Here is a 21970-nt window from a genome sequence, read left to right as displayed (position 1 = left end):
TTTTTATAAAGATGACCGGTAAGTGGATCTTAACCCTTGGCTTGGTGTTGTCGGCACCATGCTCAGCCAGTGAGCTAACCGGCCATCCCTATATAGGATCTGAACCCATGGCCTTTGTGGTATCAGCACTGCGCTCTCCCGAGTGAGCCACAGGCTGGCCCTTGTATAGCAACTTTAATATTAACACGAAGGTTAAATAAATCAAAAGTGATAAGCTTGGTTTCATTTACGAAGGAAACAAAACCTACAACGAAGGTTTCAAACGTACTTTATTTCTTCAATAATGCCATATTTTAATGGGTAGACAGTGGTTTTACTTGGCATCAATTATGAGTTGGTTTTGAAACAATTCATTATTACACCAGCTGGGATGTTATTAGTCTCTCCACTCCTTTGGGGTGACTCTGCCAACAGGGGACAGGTTCCATTCTATTCCAATTTGTGTTGCCATCTGAAAGAATTAAAATGCTTTCAGTTATACATGTTTAAACCAGAGTCTACTCTTGCTTAGAGGCTGTTTCTCGAAAGAGACAAAGATATTCTGCTCTATAGGTTAAAATTACGCAAAAACTTACCTGGGATATAGTCCCCCCATGTAGGTCAAACCTAATTGCTGTCCTAATTCTCCAGAGCAGTGCTGTTCAATAGAACTTCTTGAAAAAAAAGGAAATGTTCTACATCTGTACTTTCCAATACAGTAGCCACTACCCACATGTGGCAACTGAGCACTTGGAATGTGGCTAGTTATGACTGATAAAATGAATTTTAAACTTTTACTTCATTCAAATTTATATTTCACATTTTTTCACTACCCCCTCAAAAAATTGCTTCTTTCAACCACAACTACCTAAATAACTGCTAAAGAACATTTTGTAGTACCCCTCCGTCATTAAGGAGCATTTCACCTCTGAAAGCTCCTCTGATCACACATTTGTTCAACATCTGTTTATCTTTCTAATTAAGTACACATGCATTTTAATAGCATATCTGATCTCAGGAAGATAAAAACAAGAATGGAGCTGCCCAGTTAGTTCAGTTGGTTAGAGCACAGTGTTAATAACACTAGGGTCCAGGGTTTGGATTCCTGTACCCGCCAGCTGCCAAAAAACCAAACAAGAACAAAAAGGCCTATTCATTTAAATAAAGTTTCTTTATTAAGGAAAGGGTTGATTCAGATCTTTTAAAACCAACTAATATATTTATAAAAATTTCAGTACTCCTACTTTTAACATGTTGGTATGGTGACTGGTAAATAGACTGTTAAATACAAAATGTAAAAAAGTGCTCACTTTGGCAGTACATACACTAAAATTAGCAGAGAAGATTAGCATGGCCTCTGCATAAGGATGACACATAAATTTGTGAAGCACTCCGTACTTTTTAAGTGAAATAAGCCAGGCACAGAAAGAGAAATACTGCATGTCCTCACTCATAAGTGGAAACTAAGAATGAAACAAACAAACAAACAAATAAACAAACAAACAATGGAAGAACCACAATAACACACTGAATTTTCAGAAGGAGAGAACAGATCTATCGTCTCTAGGGGTGGGAGAGGGAGGTTAGGGAGAAACTGGGTAATGAACACAAAGAATGATAACAATTTATAATGATGAACATGCTAATAATACTGACTTGGTCATCACATATTGTACACAAATACTGATAGTCAATTCTGTACCCCATAAATATGCATAATCAATTATGTTTCGAGTATAAATTTTTTTAAAGATGTAAAAAACCTAAAATATGAAAAGCAAGTTACTTTACATCTCATCCATCAGAAATACTGTGCTCAGTTCTGAGTGCAGAATTTCAGAAGAAAACCTGATAAGTTAAATGTGTCCAGGAGGGTGACCCAAGATAGTGAAAACTCTAGAAGCCATATAACAACAAATGATCAACAGAACTAAGAATGTTTAATCTGAAAGAGAAGATTCAGAAGACATGATAGCAATTTTCTAATATCTGTTGCCTGTCATATGGAAGTGGGATCAGAATTTCTGTGTTGCAGTGGAATGATGGGCAGAATATGAAGGGAGGCAAATTTTAACATAAGATCCTGTTAACAGCTACACAATATGGAAAGGGCTGCCTTGTGATCCCATAAGCAATTTGTTATTGGAAATGTTAAGAACAGAGGATGAATGAATGCTGGATGTTGAGGAAGAAATTATTGCACTAGACGGGTGATTAGATTAGATAATCTCTCAAGTCCCTCCTAACTAAAAATGTATACTACTGTGTTAAAACATTTTGAACACATAGACTAAATGAAAATGAAAAATATCTAAAATAGAAATTATCAACCAATAGTACTTACATATGTCCATACAGCAATACAGAACGTGGCTCCACTGGCTAATACAGCATTACCATATTTGTCATGGAAATCAGGTTTCTGATGGCTCTTCCTTGCCATCGTTTGTTGAATGCTTCGAACTTACGGGGGGGGGAAAAAAACACAGAAGCATATCAATCATCAGGAAAAGTGAACACACGTGACGGATACTGCCAATTAGGAAAACCAAGGAAGTTAAACCTTACAGTATTACGCAGTTCAATGTTAAAACATATTGTAGCTAAAACCAAAGAAGCATACTTTGAAATGCATTAAAAATAAGATGAATTGACAGATGGACAGACATGTGATAAAACAAATACAGCAAAATGATAACTGTAGAATCTATGTGGTGGGTATGTGGGTGTTCATCGTACAATTCTTCCAACTTTTCTGTATATCTGAAAGTTTTCATAATGTTGGGAAAAAAGCAAAAAACGAGTGTTGTCAGTAACATTCACTACAAAGTGCTATTTGTATAACTCTCGAAACTGGCTCCTCTTTATTAATTTGAATATTTATGACTTCAATTTTCTTTCTTTTTTTTTTTTTTTTAAAAAGATGACCGGTAAGGGGATCTTAACCCTTGACTTGGTGTTGTCAGCACCACGCTCAGCCAGTGAGCCAACCGGCCATCTCTATATGGGATCCAAACCCATGGCCTTAGTGTTATCAGCAACGCACTCTCCCGAGTGAGCCACGGGCCGGCCCTGGTCCTTACTGTTTTAAAGAACCTCAAAAGGTACTTATATACATAATGGGAAGCATGTTTAAGAAACAGCAATGTTGCCCATTCACTAGCACTTAAGAATATAATGGCTTCTATGTGGTACAATGGCTATTATTGGTTCTTCTCCAAACTGCCCTACACAGCTTTCTTTTTTACCTATAAATAGTCACACCTGGGAAAAACAAATTTACAAACATTTCACAATATACGATTGTATATTTGTATTCTGCTCCAGAACAGTTAAAAAGAGAGCGTGTGAATTCCACATTGCGGGGGCCGGGGCTTTCCTGAGATAAAATCCTCGACAACCCTATGAAGTAGGTATTTACTAACCCCTCATTTTCCAAAGGACGAAACTGAGGTTCAGAGAGGTTAAATCACTTGCCCAAAGTGAGAGATAATAAACACGGCTTTTGGAATATGAAAAACCAGTCGGGCTGCTTTTTTTCGGTTATTTTCAAAGTTGGTTGAGTGTTTAGAGCACAATCTAGTAATACCCCCAATGACTCTGTAAAGTGAAAATAAAAAGATGGATACAGAAACTAAATGGTAATTGCTTAAGGTCACCTTCATTCTAAAACTGCTCACGTTACTCAAGGTCACCTTCAGTGCAAAACAAGTATGGAAATGACTTCTTTCCGTCTAGTGCATTCGCAACACATAATGCTGATCTCAAAACTTCCCTTTACCTGCCTCACTTTTAGATAAGAAGAAAATGACCAGGACTGCTTTCGGAGCAGCTAATAGTGAACAACCCAGAAATAACTTCAAAGCTGCAGGGCTACCATTTAGGCTGTCTCCCTGCAATGAAACCAAGTGAAGAGCTAGATTTAGTTTCCTTCCGTTACGGTTACAGGAATTGGAAGGTGATTCTTCTACGTAAGGTTAGGAGTAAACGTACGCCCAAAGCTAAGATTTAAGACATGACATACGAGCGAGACGTGTCCACCAAGAGTAGTCTTTCCCTGAAATGACAGGTTACTGAAGAGTTAAAAGGAACGTCTAGAGCATGACTTCGGTAACAGAAAGAAAGCTGGGAACCGAAACAGAAACACCTGGTGATAAAGCCAATTATAAGAACATCTTCCCAATGACATGGGGCGAAGTGGGAGACAGAGCACTTAGAATTAGAAGAGCGGGACGTTGGTGGAGGAAAGGGACACGAGAGACGAGAACGAATGGATAGAAAACTGTTGTAAACGATTTGCTCATAATTTTTGCTCACCTTGGAGACGACTTAATGCGTTCTTGGTCAAGGGAAACATCGTGAAGAGGAAGACAGAACTGCGGCAAATGCAGCTATTGGCTCGGCGAAAACTCGCGTCAAGCACCCTTGCAAAGAACCCTGAAAAACAAAATGGCTTCCGATCCTTAATGTGATTTGAGGAAATCTCGCGAGATCCGTACAAACCTATAGAAATTGTAATCCTCTTTACCGCGAGGAAAGATGAAGGCCTTTGGGAAAGGTAGTTTCAGGCTTTATACATGAGGTATTTAATGAAGAATAAAAGAACAACTTGAAGCAGGTTTAAGGCTCCATACAGGAGAGCTGAGATACTGATCTTAGGTTGAGTCGTCTAAGGCACCAGCTTCAAGATGGTATTGAATTTCCAAAGGCTTGGGTTTGGTATCTCGCTCCACACTACCTCTTTTTCTTTCTGCTCCCCCAAAGCTTCCCTTACTTGTTTCATTTTCTGTCTCCTTTTACTACATACTAATTGGTTTAACATTTAATTGTGAAATAACTTCAAATTTAGAGAAAAGTTGCAAGAATAGTGAAAAGAATTCCTGTAAGGACTGGCCGGTTAGAGCGCGGTGTTGTAACACCAAGGTCACCCATGTAACACCCATACCAGACAGTCGCTGGAAAAAAAAAAAAAAAAGAATTCCTGTAATATATGATAAATATGTAATAAAGCAAATTTAGTAAGCTGTTGATTGTAGGGTCTTGGTGGTGGGTGTTCACAGTACAATTCCTTCAATTTTTCTTTATGTTTGGATATTTTCATAATAAAATATTGGGGGGGGGAACTTATATACCCATTACTTAGGTACACCAATTGGTAATATTTTTCCACATGTGTTTCTCTCTCTCTCTCTCTCTCATTCTCCATACATATATGTGGTTTTTTTTTGTTTTTTGTTTTTTTTCTGAACTATTTGAGAATAACTTGCATACATCATGCGCCTTTACCTGTTAATACTTCAGGGTTCACTTCCTAAGAGTATGATATTCTCTTACATGACCACAGTACAGTTACCAAATTCAGAAAACCTAATATTGATGCAATACAGCTCATATTCCAATTTCACCAATTGTTGCAAGGTTTGTATCCAGAGTTCAGTCCAGGTCCCTGCATTGAATTTAATTGTCATGTGTCTCCTTTAAAATTGAATTGTTTGATCTTTGATAAAGGCAACAAGAATGTACATTGGGGAAAAGACTGCCTCTTCAATAAATGGTGCTGGGAAAACTAGACATCCATATGTAGAAGAATGAAACTAGACCCGTACCTCTCACCATATACCAAAATCAACTCAGAATGGATTAAAGACTTAAATATAAGACCTGAAATAATAAAACTACTAAAAGAAAATATAGGGGAAGCACTTCAGGACATAGGACTGGGTAAAGACTTTATGAATATGACCCCAAAAGTGCAGGCAACAAAAGAAAACAAACAAATGGGATTATATCAAACTAAAGGAACAATTAACAGAGCGAAAAGACACCCTACAGAACAGGAGAAAATATTTGCAAACTATGCATCTGACAAGGGATTAATATCCAGAACATACATAGAATTCAAACAACTTAACAGTAAAAAAAACAAGTAAACCTGATTTAAAAATGGGCAAAGGAAAAAAAAAATGGGCAAAGGAGCTGTAGGTGTTTTTCAAAGGAAGATATACAAATGGCCAACAGACACATGAAAAAATGCTCAACATCACTCAGTATCAGAAAAATGCAAATCAAAACTCGCTGAGAGGGGCCGGCCCCGTGGCTCACTCGGGAGAGTGCGGTGCTGACAACACCAAGGCCACGGGTTTGGATCCTATATAGGGATGGCCGGTTTGCTGACTGGGTGAGCATGGTGCTGACAACACCAAGTCAAAGGTTAAGATCCCCTTACCGGTCATCTTTAAAAAAAAAAAAAAAAAAAACTCGCTGAGATATCATCTCACCCCAGTTAGACCAGCTATGATCAAAAAGACAGAGAATAACAAATGCTGATGAGGATGTGTAGAAGGGGAACTCTCCTACACAGTTGGTGGGACTGTAATGTAGTGCAGCCATTTTGGAAAACAGTATGGAGGTTCCTCAAACAACTACAGAAAGAACTGCCATACAACCTAGCTATCCCATTCCTGGGTATATACCCAAAGGAATAGAATTCATCATGGGAAAGAATACTTGCACTCCCATTTTTATTGCATCTCTATTTACAATAGCTAAGAGTTGGAATCAACCTAAACGTCCATTGACAGGTGACTGGATAAGGAAAATGTGGTATATATACACAATGGAATACTACTCTGCCATAAAAAAGAATGAAATTCTGCCATTCACAGCAACATGGATGAACTGAGAGAAAATTATGTCAGGTGAAATAAGCCAGGCATGGAAAGAGAAATACTGCATGTCTTCACTCATAAGTGAAAGCTAAAATAAAGAATGAAAGAAGAGGAAGGAAGGAAGGAAGGACCATAATAATACATTAAACTTTCAAAATAAAAAAGAATAGAACTATGGTTATTAGAGTTGGGAAAGGGGGAGGGGGTTGGCAAGAAACTAGTTAAGGGTCACAAAGATTGATTACGTTTTGTAAACATGAGTATACTAATTATCCTGATTTGATCACCACATATTGTACACATGTATTGATATTCGATTCTGTACCCCACAAATATATATAATCAATTCTTTCAATAAAAAGACTGTCAATTAAAATAAGGTAAAATTGAATCGTTTGTCAGACTTTGTCTTTCATGTCATGATTTTTTAATTTATTTAATATATATTTAATGTTGGGTATTCTATTGTAAGAATGAATTTTATTTTCTCCTCTATTTATTTGTTTATTATCAGTATGGATTCATGGATTCAATTACTGTCATAATTTAATGATTCATAGTCACAGATGTGGTCAATAGGATTCCCCTCAAGCTGGCTCGTGTGTCTTTTTCGACATGTCTCCATCACCTTTTGAGAATGTCTTTATTTTCTGACACAAGATATCAAATATTCATCATGTACATTCCTGCACCACCACGAGAATGAAGCATGTCTCTAAAGAGCCCTAATTTATTTTAGTGGGAATGGCATTTAGCAACACAGATTTGGGCACTAGGTGTGTTCATTGCTTATTGGTGTGTCATTGCGTCTAGTCCTTTCAGTGAATAGAGCTAGGAATATACGTTATGAATGATAAGTTTATACTAATACCTCCAATTCCTGTCCAATTCTACAAAGTTCTTTATTTTCCCTCATTAGGAGTAGGAGTTGAAAAGTAGTCAACCTTTCTCCTTACTCCCAGCCCCTGCCAGCCACTGCTCTGTTCTTTGTACCTATTGGTTTGCCTTTTCCAGAATGTCATATAAATGGAATCATACAATATGCCTTATTGTGCTTTTATTTTGCATTTTTCTTAATATGAATATCCATAAACATTTTTAATTTTTTCTTATCTCTATTTCACGTCTTCACTTCGGAACCCGCTATTTTTCTTTCCTTACACATTTCCTTGTCTCTCCAATATAATGAAATTATTTTCCTGTGCTGTTTTTTCCCCAGTAGGGCCTAAAAGAATTGTCATATATGTTCCACATCATCAAAATAAATCCAAATTATATGCAGATTGATTTTATTTTGTTGGTGTTTTTCTTCTTGAGTATATTATTATCCTCTAGTAAAATCATCCCAGTTTTAAAACCCACTATGATGAAACAGAACTGGAACAAATAAATGGAAAATTCTTCAGCTATGTAGGACTTTCATTACTGTTAGATGGGAGAATTGAATGCTTAATGAAAACCAACTGAGATCACAAAAACTTTAAAAAGAGGCAAAGTACTTCTTTTACAACCTCACTTTTGCACCCATCCCCAAAACAAAATAACAAAAAAGAAGGTATTCGCCGTCTATTACCCATAATTTAAGTCCTTGCTGGTGCTTTCAGTAGTAAGTCAAGCAGTTTAACTAAAAAATGATGTTATGAATAAACAAAAACTTTTTAAAATAATTTTTGATGTCCTCTTTTTTTCAGCGCACCTGGCACAGTTCCTAGGACACGGAAGATACTCGACAAGCTCTTATTCATATTTACTTTCAACACTCTCCTTCAGTGATATTTTTCCCTTCCTTTCCTACTTTTACTTTTTTTCCATTTTGATTTGAAGTACTTTGGAGGCAGAATGGGGGACTAAGACAGCTCCCATCACTCGTGTATCTAGGTCCCATCTTTCTAGAATATTACGCGAATGAGGTGGGTTTTAAGGACTTCGACACGAATGTTTACGAAAAAGATTCCGTTTTAGCAGCCTCAAACCATTTTGGCCTCCGGAAAATTCGCAACATTTCATAACTGCGCATGCGTGTTGGAAGAGTCGCTAAGGGGAACATCATTACGTAAAATGAAAGGGGCGGTTCATCACCTTTTAGTGGGCCAATGAAAACCTCCAGATTATCTTTTTTCTATTGGCTAACAAGGACCAGTTCGAAGTGAACTGTCTTTTAGCGGGCGTCTGGTAGTAGCGCACTGTTACGTAATGTGAGGGGTCGCCCTGCAGGGCTGAGCTGGGCCAATGAAGAAAGGCAAGGGGCTGGCTTGCTTGTTCTCACGCCCCACCCTCAGACCGAGCCGGAGGAAAGTTTATCGGAGTGAGTGGAGCGAACATGGCAGCGCGTTGGTGGTTTTGGTGTGTCTCTGCGACCATGGCGGTGGCGCTGCTGCTCGTTTATGAGGTTCCTTCGGCCTCTGCCCAAAGAAAGAAGGAGGTGAGAACGCGGTTTTCAGCAACATGGGCTTTTCTCAATGAGTGGAGCTTGATAGGGTCTGTTCTCTCCCTCCCGACCCCTTTTCTCCTCCAGTTCTGTGCCTTTGGTGGCTTCAATTCCGCCGTTTTCGGAGTTGTGGGATTCTTTAGAGAAGGAACTGTAACTCCTTGTCTTCTGGGAGTGTAGCGTCTGAATGTAGGCCTATGAATGCACGTAGCTATGAGTTTTGACACTTCTTTCGGGTGCTGGAGGTGGGGAGTTCGATTTTAAGTCCAGGGGTAGGATATCTAAGAGTCTTTCTGCTGTTGGCAGAAGTAACTCCCTCATAGATGTATAAAAGCTATCTATTTTGTAGCATTTTCACTTAAGGAATGTGAGAATTAGACTGAAGCGTGAAATTATGCAAGGTTTGTTACACTGTTCAAATAATTGTTTCAAAGCAACTTTGTACCAGAGTGAAAACTCAAACCATTTTCAACCGTTCAACAGATATCAAGCGTGCTAGGCACCGTTCTAGGCACAGTTCTAGGCGCTTGGTATACGTAAGTGAACAAAAACAGGATCTCTCTCTGTGGAACTTAACAGGCTTTGGGAAATGCAGGAGATAACAATATTCTGTATTCACCATTAAGCAATACAAGCAGAGGAATTTTAACAGTTCTTTGAAATATTTGTGATTTAGAGCCATATATTCTTAGAGTTTTAAAAGAATTCTAGCAGTTATTTACACCTTCTAATTTTATAGTTGAGAAAAGCCGAGTACTAAGTTTACACGGTTAACTGTTGCAGAACAAGGACTAAAGCCCTAGGTCAGTCAGTCTAATGTTATTTCCTGTACATTCTGTGCATCTTCTAGTACACAAAACTTGTACACTCACTTTTAAAATACCAGTTAAATATTTCAGATGCTTGTCAACTTCAGCTGAATTAAGAAGCTATCTTCTCTATGTTTCTGAGTGTGTGAACTATTCCATGCGAAGAAAAAACAAGGTAACAAATTAAAACAAGAATGAGTTACTTATTAGATTGGCAAAAAGTAAAATAAAACTATACAGTTATCAAAGGTATGGTGAAGTTAGCAGTCTTATACACTGGAATTGGAAAGTGATGTACTTTGTGGGGAAGATCCCAAGTCCTTGTATGTGAAAAACAAGATGCAGAGTACACAATTTTATATCCTAGAAGCCTTTTATGTTTTTTTTTTTTTTAAACCTTATATGTAACTTTATGTATATATAGAGAGAAACCTCTGTAAGGATACATAGCCAACCCCTATGGCTATCTCTGGGTAGCTGGGATTGTTGATGAGGGGAACGCTTTCACTTTTTCCTTCGTATACTGATATTGTCAGAATTTCTACAATGACTACTTATTCTTTTTTAATAAAAAAAAAGTAAAGGTTTTTTTAAGCTAGCATTTCTACCAGTGAAATTATATTTATTCATTCACTCTGTCACTGAACTAGAAGGAGGACATAGCAGAAAGTAGATTATTTTTTAAAAAGGAATCAGAACTAAATTGTATACTTTAAAATGGTTAATGTGGTGGATTTTATGTTATGTGAATTTTACTTCAATAAAAAAAAAATTTTAAAGGAATTAAATTCTAACTCCCTTCCCTTCAAGCCCACTGTTCAGACCCTTATAGCTCTTGCAAATGTATTGCAATAACTGCCTCCAACCCATCCTTTGTAGTGCTACCAGAGGAGCTAACATGCAAATCTGAAAACCTTTCACCCTATTTTGCAGGATATAAAAGAGCTTCTATAGCCTGTCTGTGGTCTGCTGCTTCCAGCCTTATCTCAGTCCAAGCTTTTTCCTGTACTAGTCATACTGAATTACTTGCCTGCCTTCTACTGGAGTATCTCTCCCTTCTCTCTTACCCCACCCCCTCATTCTCCTGGGGGTTCCTACTCAAGTCTTAGCTCAAACAGTACCTTCTTCCTAAAGCTAAATTTTTCTTTGTTCCCACAGATGAAGTGAGATAAATTCAGCACATCATATTGTCATTGTTTATATATCAGTCTTTCCCATTAAACTGTGAGCATCTTGAATGCAGAAACTACTTAATTTTTCTTTCTCTCACACCCAGCAGTGTCTGTGAAAAAGATTCTCAGTAAATTTCAAATTAATTAATTAATCTGGGCATAAAGAATCAGGAATCTGTTGTTTCACTTAGAAGTAGTTTTTGGTTTCACAACCTAAAACTGGATTTTCTCATCGGTAAACATGGAATTAATATACGCTGGTAAAGATGTTTTAGTTTTTACCCTTTCCCCCCTTACTGAGAATACTTGAGACTGTTTTTAAAAAGATTACTGTGATACTACTTAGACACAGTTTCAAAATACAGGTGTTCTATGGCAGAACACTTATTTTTTTGTCAGTTTTTGAAAACATTATTTTTAAAAATCTCAGGTCCATCCACTATAGTAAATTTGGCTTTAAATAGTCAGTAATGTCTGATATTAAAGTCTAAGTATTCTTTTTAAAAAGACACTTCCCTTAAATAAATATGATTAAAAATCATTCAAGTTCCTCATAGTTGCCTGTTGTTAAATGGAATGCTACCTTACTTATCTCACTATTTACACCTTTAACAATGTTTTCACTGGAACGTGGACTTATTCTCTGATATTGAATACCTTCTACATGCCGGGCACTATGGATTACATATGTTATTACCCTGCAGGGTAATTATCAACCACTTTTAGAAGATAAGGGAACTGACACTAATCAAGAGAGAGGTTGGGGGCTTGCTCAAAGAAGCACAGCTCTAAAGCTGAGCTGTGATCTCACCCCTCATTTGTCTGACTCTAAAGCCTATGCTCTCTGCTGGGCCACACAGGCTGTATTTTGCAGTGACTTGTTTTATTTTTATGGTGAGTTATTTTTCCCCTGTGGTAGAAGGGAAGTTGCTTGTCCTCACATCTGGTGTTGTCTTAGGAGGCAGCATGATAAAAATAAAAAAGTATGGTCTTTGATAAAATTATATTTCTCAACCTACTTCTGGGAATCTATAATAATAGAGAAATTATCTGAAATATGGAGAAGGGTGAATGCACAAAGCATACTGAAGCATAATAAATGTGTTCATAATAATACTAAGATGGCAAATAGTCCCCCTCCTCAGTTTTCAAAAAAATTCTGTAAAATTTTAAAGTGGATATGCTTTAATCCAACCCCAGTGATCTTTACCAAGATAATCTTGGGACTGGCTGGTTAGCCCAGTTGGTTAGAGCATGGTGCTGGTAACACCAAGGTCCAGGGTTCGATCTTTGTTACCAGCCAGCTACAAAAAAAAAAAAAATGGTACTCTCATTTTCTTCTATGTCTTTGTTGTGAAAATTAAATGATGAGGGCTGTAAAACATGCCTAATGCATTACCTGGCATGTAGAAGATGTTAAGTATTAAAAAAAAAAAATGAGGTTGTGTTCCTCTGGATAGTAAAATGTTTTTCAGTTGATCTTTTTGTGATGTTTTTATGAGGAATATTCAGAAAATAGAATTATCTGCATATTTTAACAAAACAGGCTATCATTATAAAAACTTCTAGGTTGTCTAACTTTACTCTGAGAACTGACACTTGAAAGTGTCACATGTGCAAAACCCCTGCAGTTCTTTAGAAAATATCTTATTACAGAGAAATAGGCTAAAAGTAGTTGCAAAACAAATTGAGACACCCCCCCCCAAAAAAATAAAAAAAATCAAGGAAAGGGAACAGAGTTACATTTTAGCCCCATCCACGAAGTAGGTGAACTGAAAATGGAGCATATGGCATTTAAGGATTAAAAATGCTCTCTTTGCTCACTGTCTCCTTCAGTAATTATCTGCCAATTATATTTCCAGATCTATCCAGTCTCACTCTTATTTTAAGGATGGAGTTGGAAATATATTGCTTAACCAGGAATTTTAGTTTATTAACATCTGAAGACTGGTAGATGATTAGGAAAGCTAAAAATATGAAGAGTTTTTATGAATAAACTCTGATTGTCTAGAAAAAAGATACAGCCATAAATTTTTGGGGGGAAGGGAGGTGCATTTTAAAGGAATTCAGACTGGTGATGCTTAGCTTTATTCTGAAATTCAAAAGAAATCTGAATGACAAGATCAGATTTTAGCTTGAAATGATAATTAGTAGATTCCTATACTGTATTTTTGATGAGTGATATTCAGTGACAGTAGGAGAATGTGTAGTTGTTAAGGTTTAAGCTAGTTTGCTAGAGCTAATCGAGGTAAATATACAAGCAGGTAGAGTGAAATTAAACAGCTGTCTCACTGTCCTTTCTTGGTCCTCTTAATCTCTTGTAATACTAGATTTTCATAACACTTGATTATTAATGACAGGATTAGAGATATTAATTGACCTTTTGGTAGTGGGGGATTTTTTTAGCCATACTTATCAAAATGTTTCAAGGGAAGAGAAAGACTTTAAGCTTACTTTACTTTGTTGGTACATATTATGTTTTAATTGTGAATATTATCTTTTTTTGTTTTATTTAAATAGTTGAAAATAGACTGATGTACTCCAAGAAGGAGGGAAGTTAATTGATCATGAATATCTTTGCTTATAAATTTAATGTGTTTTTCTATAGTACATCTGTAATTTGTTTGTTTGTTTTGGCAGCTGGCCGGTACAGGGATCCGAACCCTTGACCTTGGTGTTATCAATACCACGCTCTAATGCAATTTGCTTTAAATAAATATATCCAATGCAGTTTAAAACTTTGGATCGATATATTTTCTTAAATGTTTAAAACTATTAGTGGAAAAAGTATTTATAATAGGAGTTGTTTCCAAAGCAATTGCTTTTGGGGGTTTCTAAGTAGTTCACTTTAAAAACCTCTTACCTTTACATACTATAGTCCTTGGAAAATGTGTTTCTATGGGGCCGGCCCGGTGGCGCACTGCTACAGTGTGCCGCTTGGGAAGCGCGGCGGCGCTCCTGCCGAGGGTTCGGATCCCATATACAGACCGGCCGCTCACTGGCTGAGCGAGGTGTGGGAGCAACACCATGGGTTGCGATCCCGTTGCCGGTCCCGGTCTGGTACGGGCGCGACACTGAGGGTTGCGATCTGTTGCTGGTCACAAAAAAAGACAAAAAGGGGAAAAAAAAAAAAGAAAAGAAAAGAAAATGTGTTTCTAACTAATGACTTTAAAGTAATAAATAGTAAACAGAAGGACCTGAAGGGCACAGGTAAAATTTTAGTATTTTCCATTTGAAGGTTGTGACTTTGGAAGATAAATGAATATCTGGAAATTGAATAGTGGGACTTAGTGTAGATGCAATAGAGGAACAAAATTTTTATTTCTGAACCATGCTTTTCAGTACCCAAATAATGGGCTCTTGACAAAGGATGAGAGGCACCCACAGAAGAAGGTTCATCAGGACTGGAGATTTACCTTGATCAGGAAAACTTTCAACTCAAATTTGAAAAAAAGAGAAATTCTTTTATAAAACCATATACTAGAGAAGACGAAAGAAGAGGACTAGTGAAAAAGTGTCTAAGACATTTATATTTGAGTTATCTAGAATATAGCATTCTTCAACCATTCCAGGAAGATTAGGAGGTGATTTAATATTAGGAATGGTGTATTTTTTGCTGTTGCTTATCATTGGATCACCTAATGTTTATTTAATTTCCCTGCATTATACATAGAAATGTATATAACGTGTAGTCCCTGCTCTTAAGATTAGAATGTAGACCTGTGGTTCTCAAACTTCAATGTATGTGAAGAATCACTTCAGGTACATGTTAAAATTCCATATTCTTGGGCTCTACCCTAGAACTACTGAATTAAATTTATTGGGGGATGAAACCTAGAAGTCTACATTTTTAACAAGCTCCTTTATACCAACCGCACTTGAAGAAGCACAGGTCTAGAAAGTTTACTATTCATTATGCTAAGGGCTTGCTCTAGGGAAGTTTTGGTTTACTTTATCATCAGATCCTTTTTTTCTGTTGTATTCTGATCAGTAATGACTTAAAAATATTTTTGAAAGCATAATAAGATTATAAAAACAAATTCTTTTCAGTTTCAGGTGTGTGTGTGAGAGGGATTTTGCTCCCCAGGAGATATCTGGCAGTGTCTGGTGACATTTTTGGTTGTTAGAACTGGAGGGAGGGGTGCTATTGGCATCTGGTGGGTAGAGGCCAGGGATGGTACTCAGCATCCTACAGTGCACAGACAGGATAGCTCCTCCCAACAAATGATGATCTGGTGCAAGATTAAGTAATGCCACTGTTGAGAAATCCTGGTTTAGAATGATTATGGGCTTTTGAAACCTAGCTCTGTGTCTTACTAACTGTGGCACTTTGGGTAAGTTACTTAACCTCTCTGATCCTGTTTACTCAACAGTTAAGTGAGCATAAAAATAGAATGCTTACTTCAGAATGTTGTTTTGAGAATTGAACTAAATTATATACCCTATAAAGCAAGAAGTAGCTACCTGACACATAGTAGGTATTCCAAATAGTAGCTGCTATTTTCTCCATAAAACCAAATCAAGATAGGCTTATTTAGGATATATTAAAATACTGGATCATAGTGAATAAGGATTATAACTTTTCATTATCATGTTCAAGGCTGTGTTCATGTAATTTTATTGTGAAAGTTTAAAACTGTTGTGATGTGTCTTCATTTTAAAGAAAATAAACTCAGAAGGTAACCTAATTGCCTCTGCATTAAGCAGTCTTTTGAAGTGGTTATCCCATCTTATAAGAGCTTTAAAAAGAATATGTAATTCCTTCGAACTAATTTCTTCTACTTGACAAATCATTTGGGGGTTGAATAGCCAGAAATCTAGTCTTTCCAGTCTGTTGATAAATAGGAAGACAAATATTATAAATTTTTTATAATTACTTGGTTGAAAAAGCCTATTTAAGGATTTTTATGTAAGAAAACACCACTAATACAAACTAATTCAAAGTACATATATTTGTTTTGTTGGCATGATCATATATATGTGGTCAAATAGAAATAGAACATATATAACTATGTAAATACCTGTTACTGCTTTACACTTTTTTTTCTCAAATAGCCCTAAATAAAATCTGAAGTCATGGTGAATAAAATAGCCAAATCATGTTTGAATTTGCTGGTAACTGTCCAATTTAATTTGAAAACATATTAAAATTAATGACTGCTTTAAAATATAGAATGCATATTTTTAAAATGTGAACCAGTATTATTGTCTGAGCTGTGAGGATCATCAAAGCTGTATCAAATAATAATAATTCATTTTGTTGGAAAAACTGAATAAATTTAATCTATGCAGCCTTAATTTAAATCAAATATTCCCTACTCTTGACAATTACTGGTAACTAATTCTACTGTTGAATTGATGAACTAGCAACATCCTGAGGCTATCTTGATCACCATTTGCCCCTTATTCTATCTCCTGATTCACTCTCTCCCACAGCCTTTACCAATTATTTGTTTCATTGTTCCATAATCTTGTTAATTATTTTTTATATCAATCTTTTGAGAGTGTATATATTTCTCTATGGGTTTATAGTCTGTTTAATTTTCTATGTGTGGCATATTCATTTCGTGGCTCTTACTGGAATTATTTTGCATGTGTAACAAAACTAGTATTTATGCAGTCTTTTTCCATCAGTCATAGAGGTGTACTCAGGAAATAAAATACTGTTTTCAGTATTAGCTAAAGACAAATGCATTTGTAATGCTGGCGAGGATATGGAGAAAGGGGAATTCTTCTGCACTGTTGGTGGGACTATAAATTTGTACAGCCATTATGGAGAACAGTATATCCTCTGTATATATTCCCACTACTGGTGATATATACAGAGGATTGGAAATCATCATGTCGAAGGAATACCTGCACTCCCATGTTTATTGCAGCTCTATTTACAATAGCTAGGCAATGGAACCAACCTAAATGTCTGTCGATGGATGACTGGATAAGGAAATTGTGGTATATATAAACAATGGGATACTTCTCAGCCATAAAAAAAAGAATGAAATTTTGCCATTTGCAGCAACATGGATGAGCCTGGAGAAAATTATCCTAAGTGAAACAACCCAGGTACAGAAAGAGAAATACCACGTGTTCTCACTCATAAGCAGGAGCTGAATCCATAAATAAACAAATAACCAAAGAGAGACAGATAGAGAGAAAGGAAGAAACAACACAGTAGTATGTTGAACTTTTAGAAAGTACCATGGTTACTAGACGTGGAAAGGGGGAAAGGAGGGGGAGATGGGGGGGATTAACAAGGAATTGGTTAATGGACACAAAGAATGATTGTGTATAGTAATAATGAATAAGCTAATTATTCTGTTCTAACCATCACACATTGTACACAGCTATTGAAAATCAACTTTGTGCCCACATGTATGTATAATAAATAAATTATCTTTAAAAATTCAAAAAAATAATTGATAAGAAAGAAAATAAACATATGAAACATACATACATTTATTTTAAAAAATGCATTTGTAGATTCCATGTTACTGTTCCATTCCAGAAATGGAAAAAAAAGTTTCATTTCTATGTTAGTGTTTATGTGTGCAATCATTATTTCTTCCTAACATGTGCAAGTCATTCCATTCCCAGTTGGGTTTCATTAAATGGAAATTAGTACACACTTGTTGAGTACCTACCATATGCTAAGGTACTACACGTTCCTGCTCTCTAGTAGCTGACAGTCTAGTGGAGGAATCAGATGTCAAAGTGTCTTAGAATGGTGAGTGCTAGAATACAGGTAATGGGAAATGTAACTGTTCAAATGTTTCTGAATGATGAACCACTCTATGATTTCCTAGCCCTTTATAGACATATCCCTAAAAGAAGAGCAAAATCATAAGTTAGCATTAATTCTACTTTGAGATTCTTGTCTTCTGTACTTTGTTATCCTTTCCTGTCTTACTACTCTTGCAAAGATTGAACATTAACAGTGGAGATGAAGAGGAGGATAAATAAATATGATGGCGTTTAATTTCAAACTGAATTCCTGTTGACTAACCATGCTTCTCTTCCACTGCCTCATGATGATTGGCTATTAAAAAGGAACAAACGAAAGGTAGCTCCTTTATTGTGTAGACCTAAATTTTCATTTCTCTGGGATAAATGCCAAGGAATATGATTCCTGAGTTATGTTTAGTTAGCTTTTTTTTTGGCAGCTGGCTGATACAGGAATCCAGACTCTTGATCTTGGTATTAAAATACCACGGTCTAATCAATTAAACTAACCAGCCAGCCCCTAGTTGCTTAATTTTTTAAGAAACTGACAACTGTTTTCCTGAGTGGCTGTACCATAGTACATTCCCACCAGCAATGTAAGAAAAATCCAGTTTCTCCACATCCTTGTCAGCATTTGGTATTATCACTGTATTTTATTTTAGTAACAGATGTGTAGCGGTATCTCATTGTGCTCTTAATTTGCATTTCCATCATGGCTAATGATGTTGAACATCTTTTCATATGTCTGTTTGCCATCTGTAGTTTCTCTTCGATTAAATATCTCTTCGTGTCTTTTGCCCATTTTCTAATTGAATTGTTTGGTTTTTTACTGTTGAGGGTTTTTTTTAAAAAATATTATTTACTATAGGCATATTATTACAAATCATGATTTTTCTTTATGCCCTTTACCCAACCTATATCCCTCTCCAAACCTCCCCCACCCGTTCAGTTTTGATAGTTTTTTAAAAAATGTATTCTAGCTACTAATCCTTTGTCAGATATGTGGTTTGAAAATATTTTCTCCTGCTCTGTAGCTTGTCTTTTTATCCTTGTAACAGGATCTTGTGCAGAGTAAAGGTTTTTAGTTTTGATGAGGTGGGTTTTACCTATTTTTTTCTTTTTATGGATTCTACTTTTGGTGTCAATTCTAAGAACTCTTTCCTACCCTTGAATCCTCTAGATTTTCTCCTATCTTTTTTTCCTAGAAGTTTTGTAGCTTTACAATTTTACATTTAAGTATGTGGTCCATTTTGTGTTAATTTTTGTAGAGGATGTGAAGTTTAGTTGGAGATTTATATTTTTGTTTATGGATGTCCAGTTGCTCCTGCAACCATTTGTTGAAAAGGCCATCCTTCTTCCACTGAGTTGCTTTTGCACCTTTGTGCAAAATCAGTTAGCTGTACTTGTGGGGGTCAATTTCTGGGTTCTTTATTCTGTTCCATTGATCTATCTGTCTGTGCCTTCATCAGTACCACACTGTCTTGATTACTGTAGCTATTTAGTAAACTTTAAATTGGGTAGAGTGATTCCTCCCATTTTACTTTTCATTTTCAAGATTGTTTTCTTTGCAGTTTTCTTTGAGAAGTAAAATTTTATATAAAACTAGCTGGTTGATTTAATTCGGCATTCTTTGGAATCTTTGGCAAATCAAAAGTTTTATGATTTTTTTTTTTGGCGGCTGGCCAGTAAAGGGATCTGAACCCTTGACCTTGGTGTTATCAGCACTTGGCTCTAACCAAGTGAGCTAACCAGCCGGCCCTGGTTTTATGATTTTATCTTATTTTATTTATTAGTAAATAATAAGTAACTCACATCAAAAAGTGTAATATCCTATCAGTGTTATAACACCGAGGTCAAGGGTTCAGGTCCCAGTACTGGCCAGTTGCTAAAAGAAAAGAAAAAAAGGTGTAATGTCTGATTAAATCTTACAAAATAATATATTTTAAGTATAATTATCATTAGGCCCAACTACCAAATTTTGGTTTTAGATCTCTCACATTTTCTATGTACTTCAGCTTGTTAGTCTTGGTTTTTAAGTAAGTTGCGTAAAGGAACTTTAAATGCCAAGTTGAGTGTATTAACAGCATGCTTACCTTGCCTTTTTTAGATGGTGTTATCTGAAAAGGTTAGTCAGCTGATGGAATGGACCAATAAAAGGCCTGTGATAAGAATGAATGGAGACAAATTCCGTCGCCTTGTTAAAGCCCCACCAAGAAATTACTCCGTTATTGTCATGTTCACTGCTCTTCAACTTCATAGACAGTGTGTCGTTTGCAAGTATGAACTTTCACCTACACTTTAAAGTTAAATAACTTATAAGATTTTAACCATTTCTCAACCCCAGAAGAACCAAATTAGTTCAGTGGGTACATAAATAATTAATATGCATGCCTTACTTAGTATGTCCCTTTGGTAACATGTAATACTGCTGTTTTTTTATAGTCAGTTATTGGTTGTCTGTATTAGTGGGGGGGGCGGCATGGATAAAGTATTGTGGTAGCCATCATATGAATAACTTGAAAATCAAACAATCATCTTATAAATTGGCATCACTTTATCTAAATGTATTCCAGTAGCATGCATTTATTACTTATAAGTTTTATATATAAGTATTTATTTATTTTATGTTTATAAGTTTTATTTTTATAAGTGCTTTCAACTCCATGTTCTTGTTTTATCACAACAATCCCAGAAGGTAGATAAAGTAAATACTCTCCCATTTTTGGGAGAAACAAGCTCCAAACTTTTAACAGGTCTACCCAAAGCTTGAGATATTTATTAATGCAATAATGGTGGCTTCATTAAAATTTGGAATATGAGGGCCAAGCCCGTGGCGCACTCAGGAGAGTGCGGCGCTGGGAGCGCAGTAGCACTCCCGCCGCGGGTTCGGATCCTATATAGGGATGGCCGGTGCGCTCACTGGCTGAGCGCAGTGCGGCCAGTCTCAAAAAGGACAAAAAAAAAAAAAAAAAAATTTGGAATATGAGAGGATGGGACATTTTTAAAAATCAAGGATCATGTGATTGCATATGTGGAATCTAAAGACATCAAAATCATAGGAGAAAGTGGAATGGTGATTACCAGGGGCATTCAGGGGGTAGAGGAAGGAGAGATGTTGGTTATCAGAGAGTATAGTTTCGGATACATAGAAGGAATAAGTTTTAGTGATCTGTTGCACAGCATGGTGACCATAGTTAATCATAATTGTATTGTGTATTTTCAAATTGTTAAAAGTAGATTTCAAATGTTCTAACCACACACACATAAAAAATAAGTAGTTGAGGTGATGGGTATATTAATTAGCTTGATCTAATCATTCCACAGTGTATACATATATCAAAATGTCACTGTACCCCATAAATATATACAATTTGTCGATTTAAAAATAAGTTAATTTCTTTCAGAAGGAGAGAACAAACCTAAGGATACTAGAGGTCGGGGGGAGGAAGGGAGGGGGTTTAGGAAGTAATAGGTCAGGTAAAGGGCATAAAGAAATATCACAATTTGTAAGAATGAATATGCTAATAATAAACTTTAAAATAAAAAAAATAAACCACTTTTGATGCAAAAAAATACGTAAATAGAAATAAGTTAATTTTTTTTTTTTTCCCCTTTTTGTCTTTTTTCATGTCCGGCAACGGATCGCAACCCTCAGTGTCGTGCCCGTACCGGACCGGGACCGGCAACGGGATCGCAACCCTTGGTGTTGCTCCCGCACCTCGCTCAGCCAGTGAGCGGGAACCGGTCTGTATGTGGGATCCGAACCCTCGGCGGGAGCGCCACCATGCTCCCAAGCGGTGCACTGTAGCAGTGCGCCACCGGGCCGGCCCGAAATAAGTTAATTTTTTAAAAACCCAAAGATGCATGATTTAGAGAGATTTCTTTTTTTCTTTTTTCTTTTTTTTTTTTTTTTCTCCTTTTTGTCTTTTTTCGTGACCGGCAACGGATCGCAACCCTCAGTGTCGCGCCCGTACCGGACTGGGACCGGCAACGGGATCGCAACCCTTGGTGTTGCTCCCGCACCTCGCTCAGCCAGTGAGCGGGAACCGGTCTGTATGTGGGATCCGAACCCTCGGCGGGAGCGCCACCATGCACTCCCAAGCGGTGCACTGTAGCAGTGCGCCACCGGGCCGGCCCCTACAGGCGATTTTTTTTAATAGTGGTAAAATACTCGATCCTTTTTCATGTTTTTTA

The 21970-nt window shown here is 36.7% G+C and overlaps 2 protein-coding genes across 2 annotated transcripts in view; one reads left to right on the top strand and one right to left on the bottom strand.

The window, feature by feature from the left end:
* Window positions 1-251: 251 nt before the first annotated feature.
* On the bottom strand, window positions 252-4436 carry LOC103609950 (cytochrome c oxidase subunit 7B, mitochondrial). The gene is made up of 3 exons (XM_008594203.1): window positions 4297-4436; window positions 2324-2442; window positions 252-451 (listed from the first exon to the last, which is right to left on the bottom strand). Exons 1-3 carry the CDS (start codon window positions 4334-4336, stop codon window positions 377-379), a joined length of 234 nt encoding a protein of 77 aa, XP_008592425.1. The 5' UTR covers window positions 4337-4436; the 3' UTR covers window positions 252-376.
* A 4354-nt stretch (window positions 4437-8790) lies between these two features.
* The window catches only part of MAGT1 (magnesium transporter 1), a 35472-nt gene continuing 22292 nt past the window's right edge, over window positions 8791-21970 (top strand). The window contains exons 1-2 of the mRNA XM_008594202.1: window positions 8791-9069; window positions 19884-20053. Coding sequence (XP_008592424.1) covers window positions 8968-9069; window positions 19884-20053 — 272 coding nt within the window. The 5' untranslated portion in view covers window positions 8791-8967. The remainder of the gene's footprint in view (window positions 9070-19883; window positions 20054-21970) is intronic.

This window comes from Galeopterus variegatus, unplaced genomic scaffold (assembly GCF_000696425.1).
Source record: "Galeopterus variegatus unplaced genomic scaffold, G_variegatus-3.0.2 Scaffold10344, whole genome shotgun sequence".
In the NCBI taxonomy this organism is placed as follows: domain Eukaryota; kingdom Metazoa; phylum Chordata; class Mammalia; order Dermoptera; family Cynocephalidae; genus Galeopterus; species Galeopterus variegatus.
Note: the sequence above shows the minus strand (reverse complement) of the source record. Positions and strands in the feature narration are given on the sequence as shown.

What these genes read in the sequence shown, in the direction of transcription:
- LOC103609950 (XM_008594203.1), bottom strand. Translation starts at nt 4,336, where the DNA reads ATGTTTCCCTTGACCAAGAACGCATTAAGTCGTCTCCAAG. An exon ending in CGCATTAAGTCGTCTCCAAG is followed by an intron (nt 2,443 to 4,296) that starts GTGAGCAAAAAT and finishes CCCCCCCGTAAG; the next exon opens with TTCGAAGCATTCAACAAACG. An exon ending in GTATTGCTGTATGGACATAT is followed by an intron (nt 452 to 2,323) that starts GTAAGTACTATT and finishes TAATTCTTTCAG; the next exon opens with ATGGCAACACAAATTGGAAT.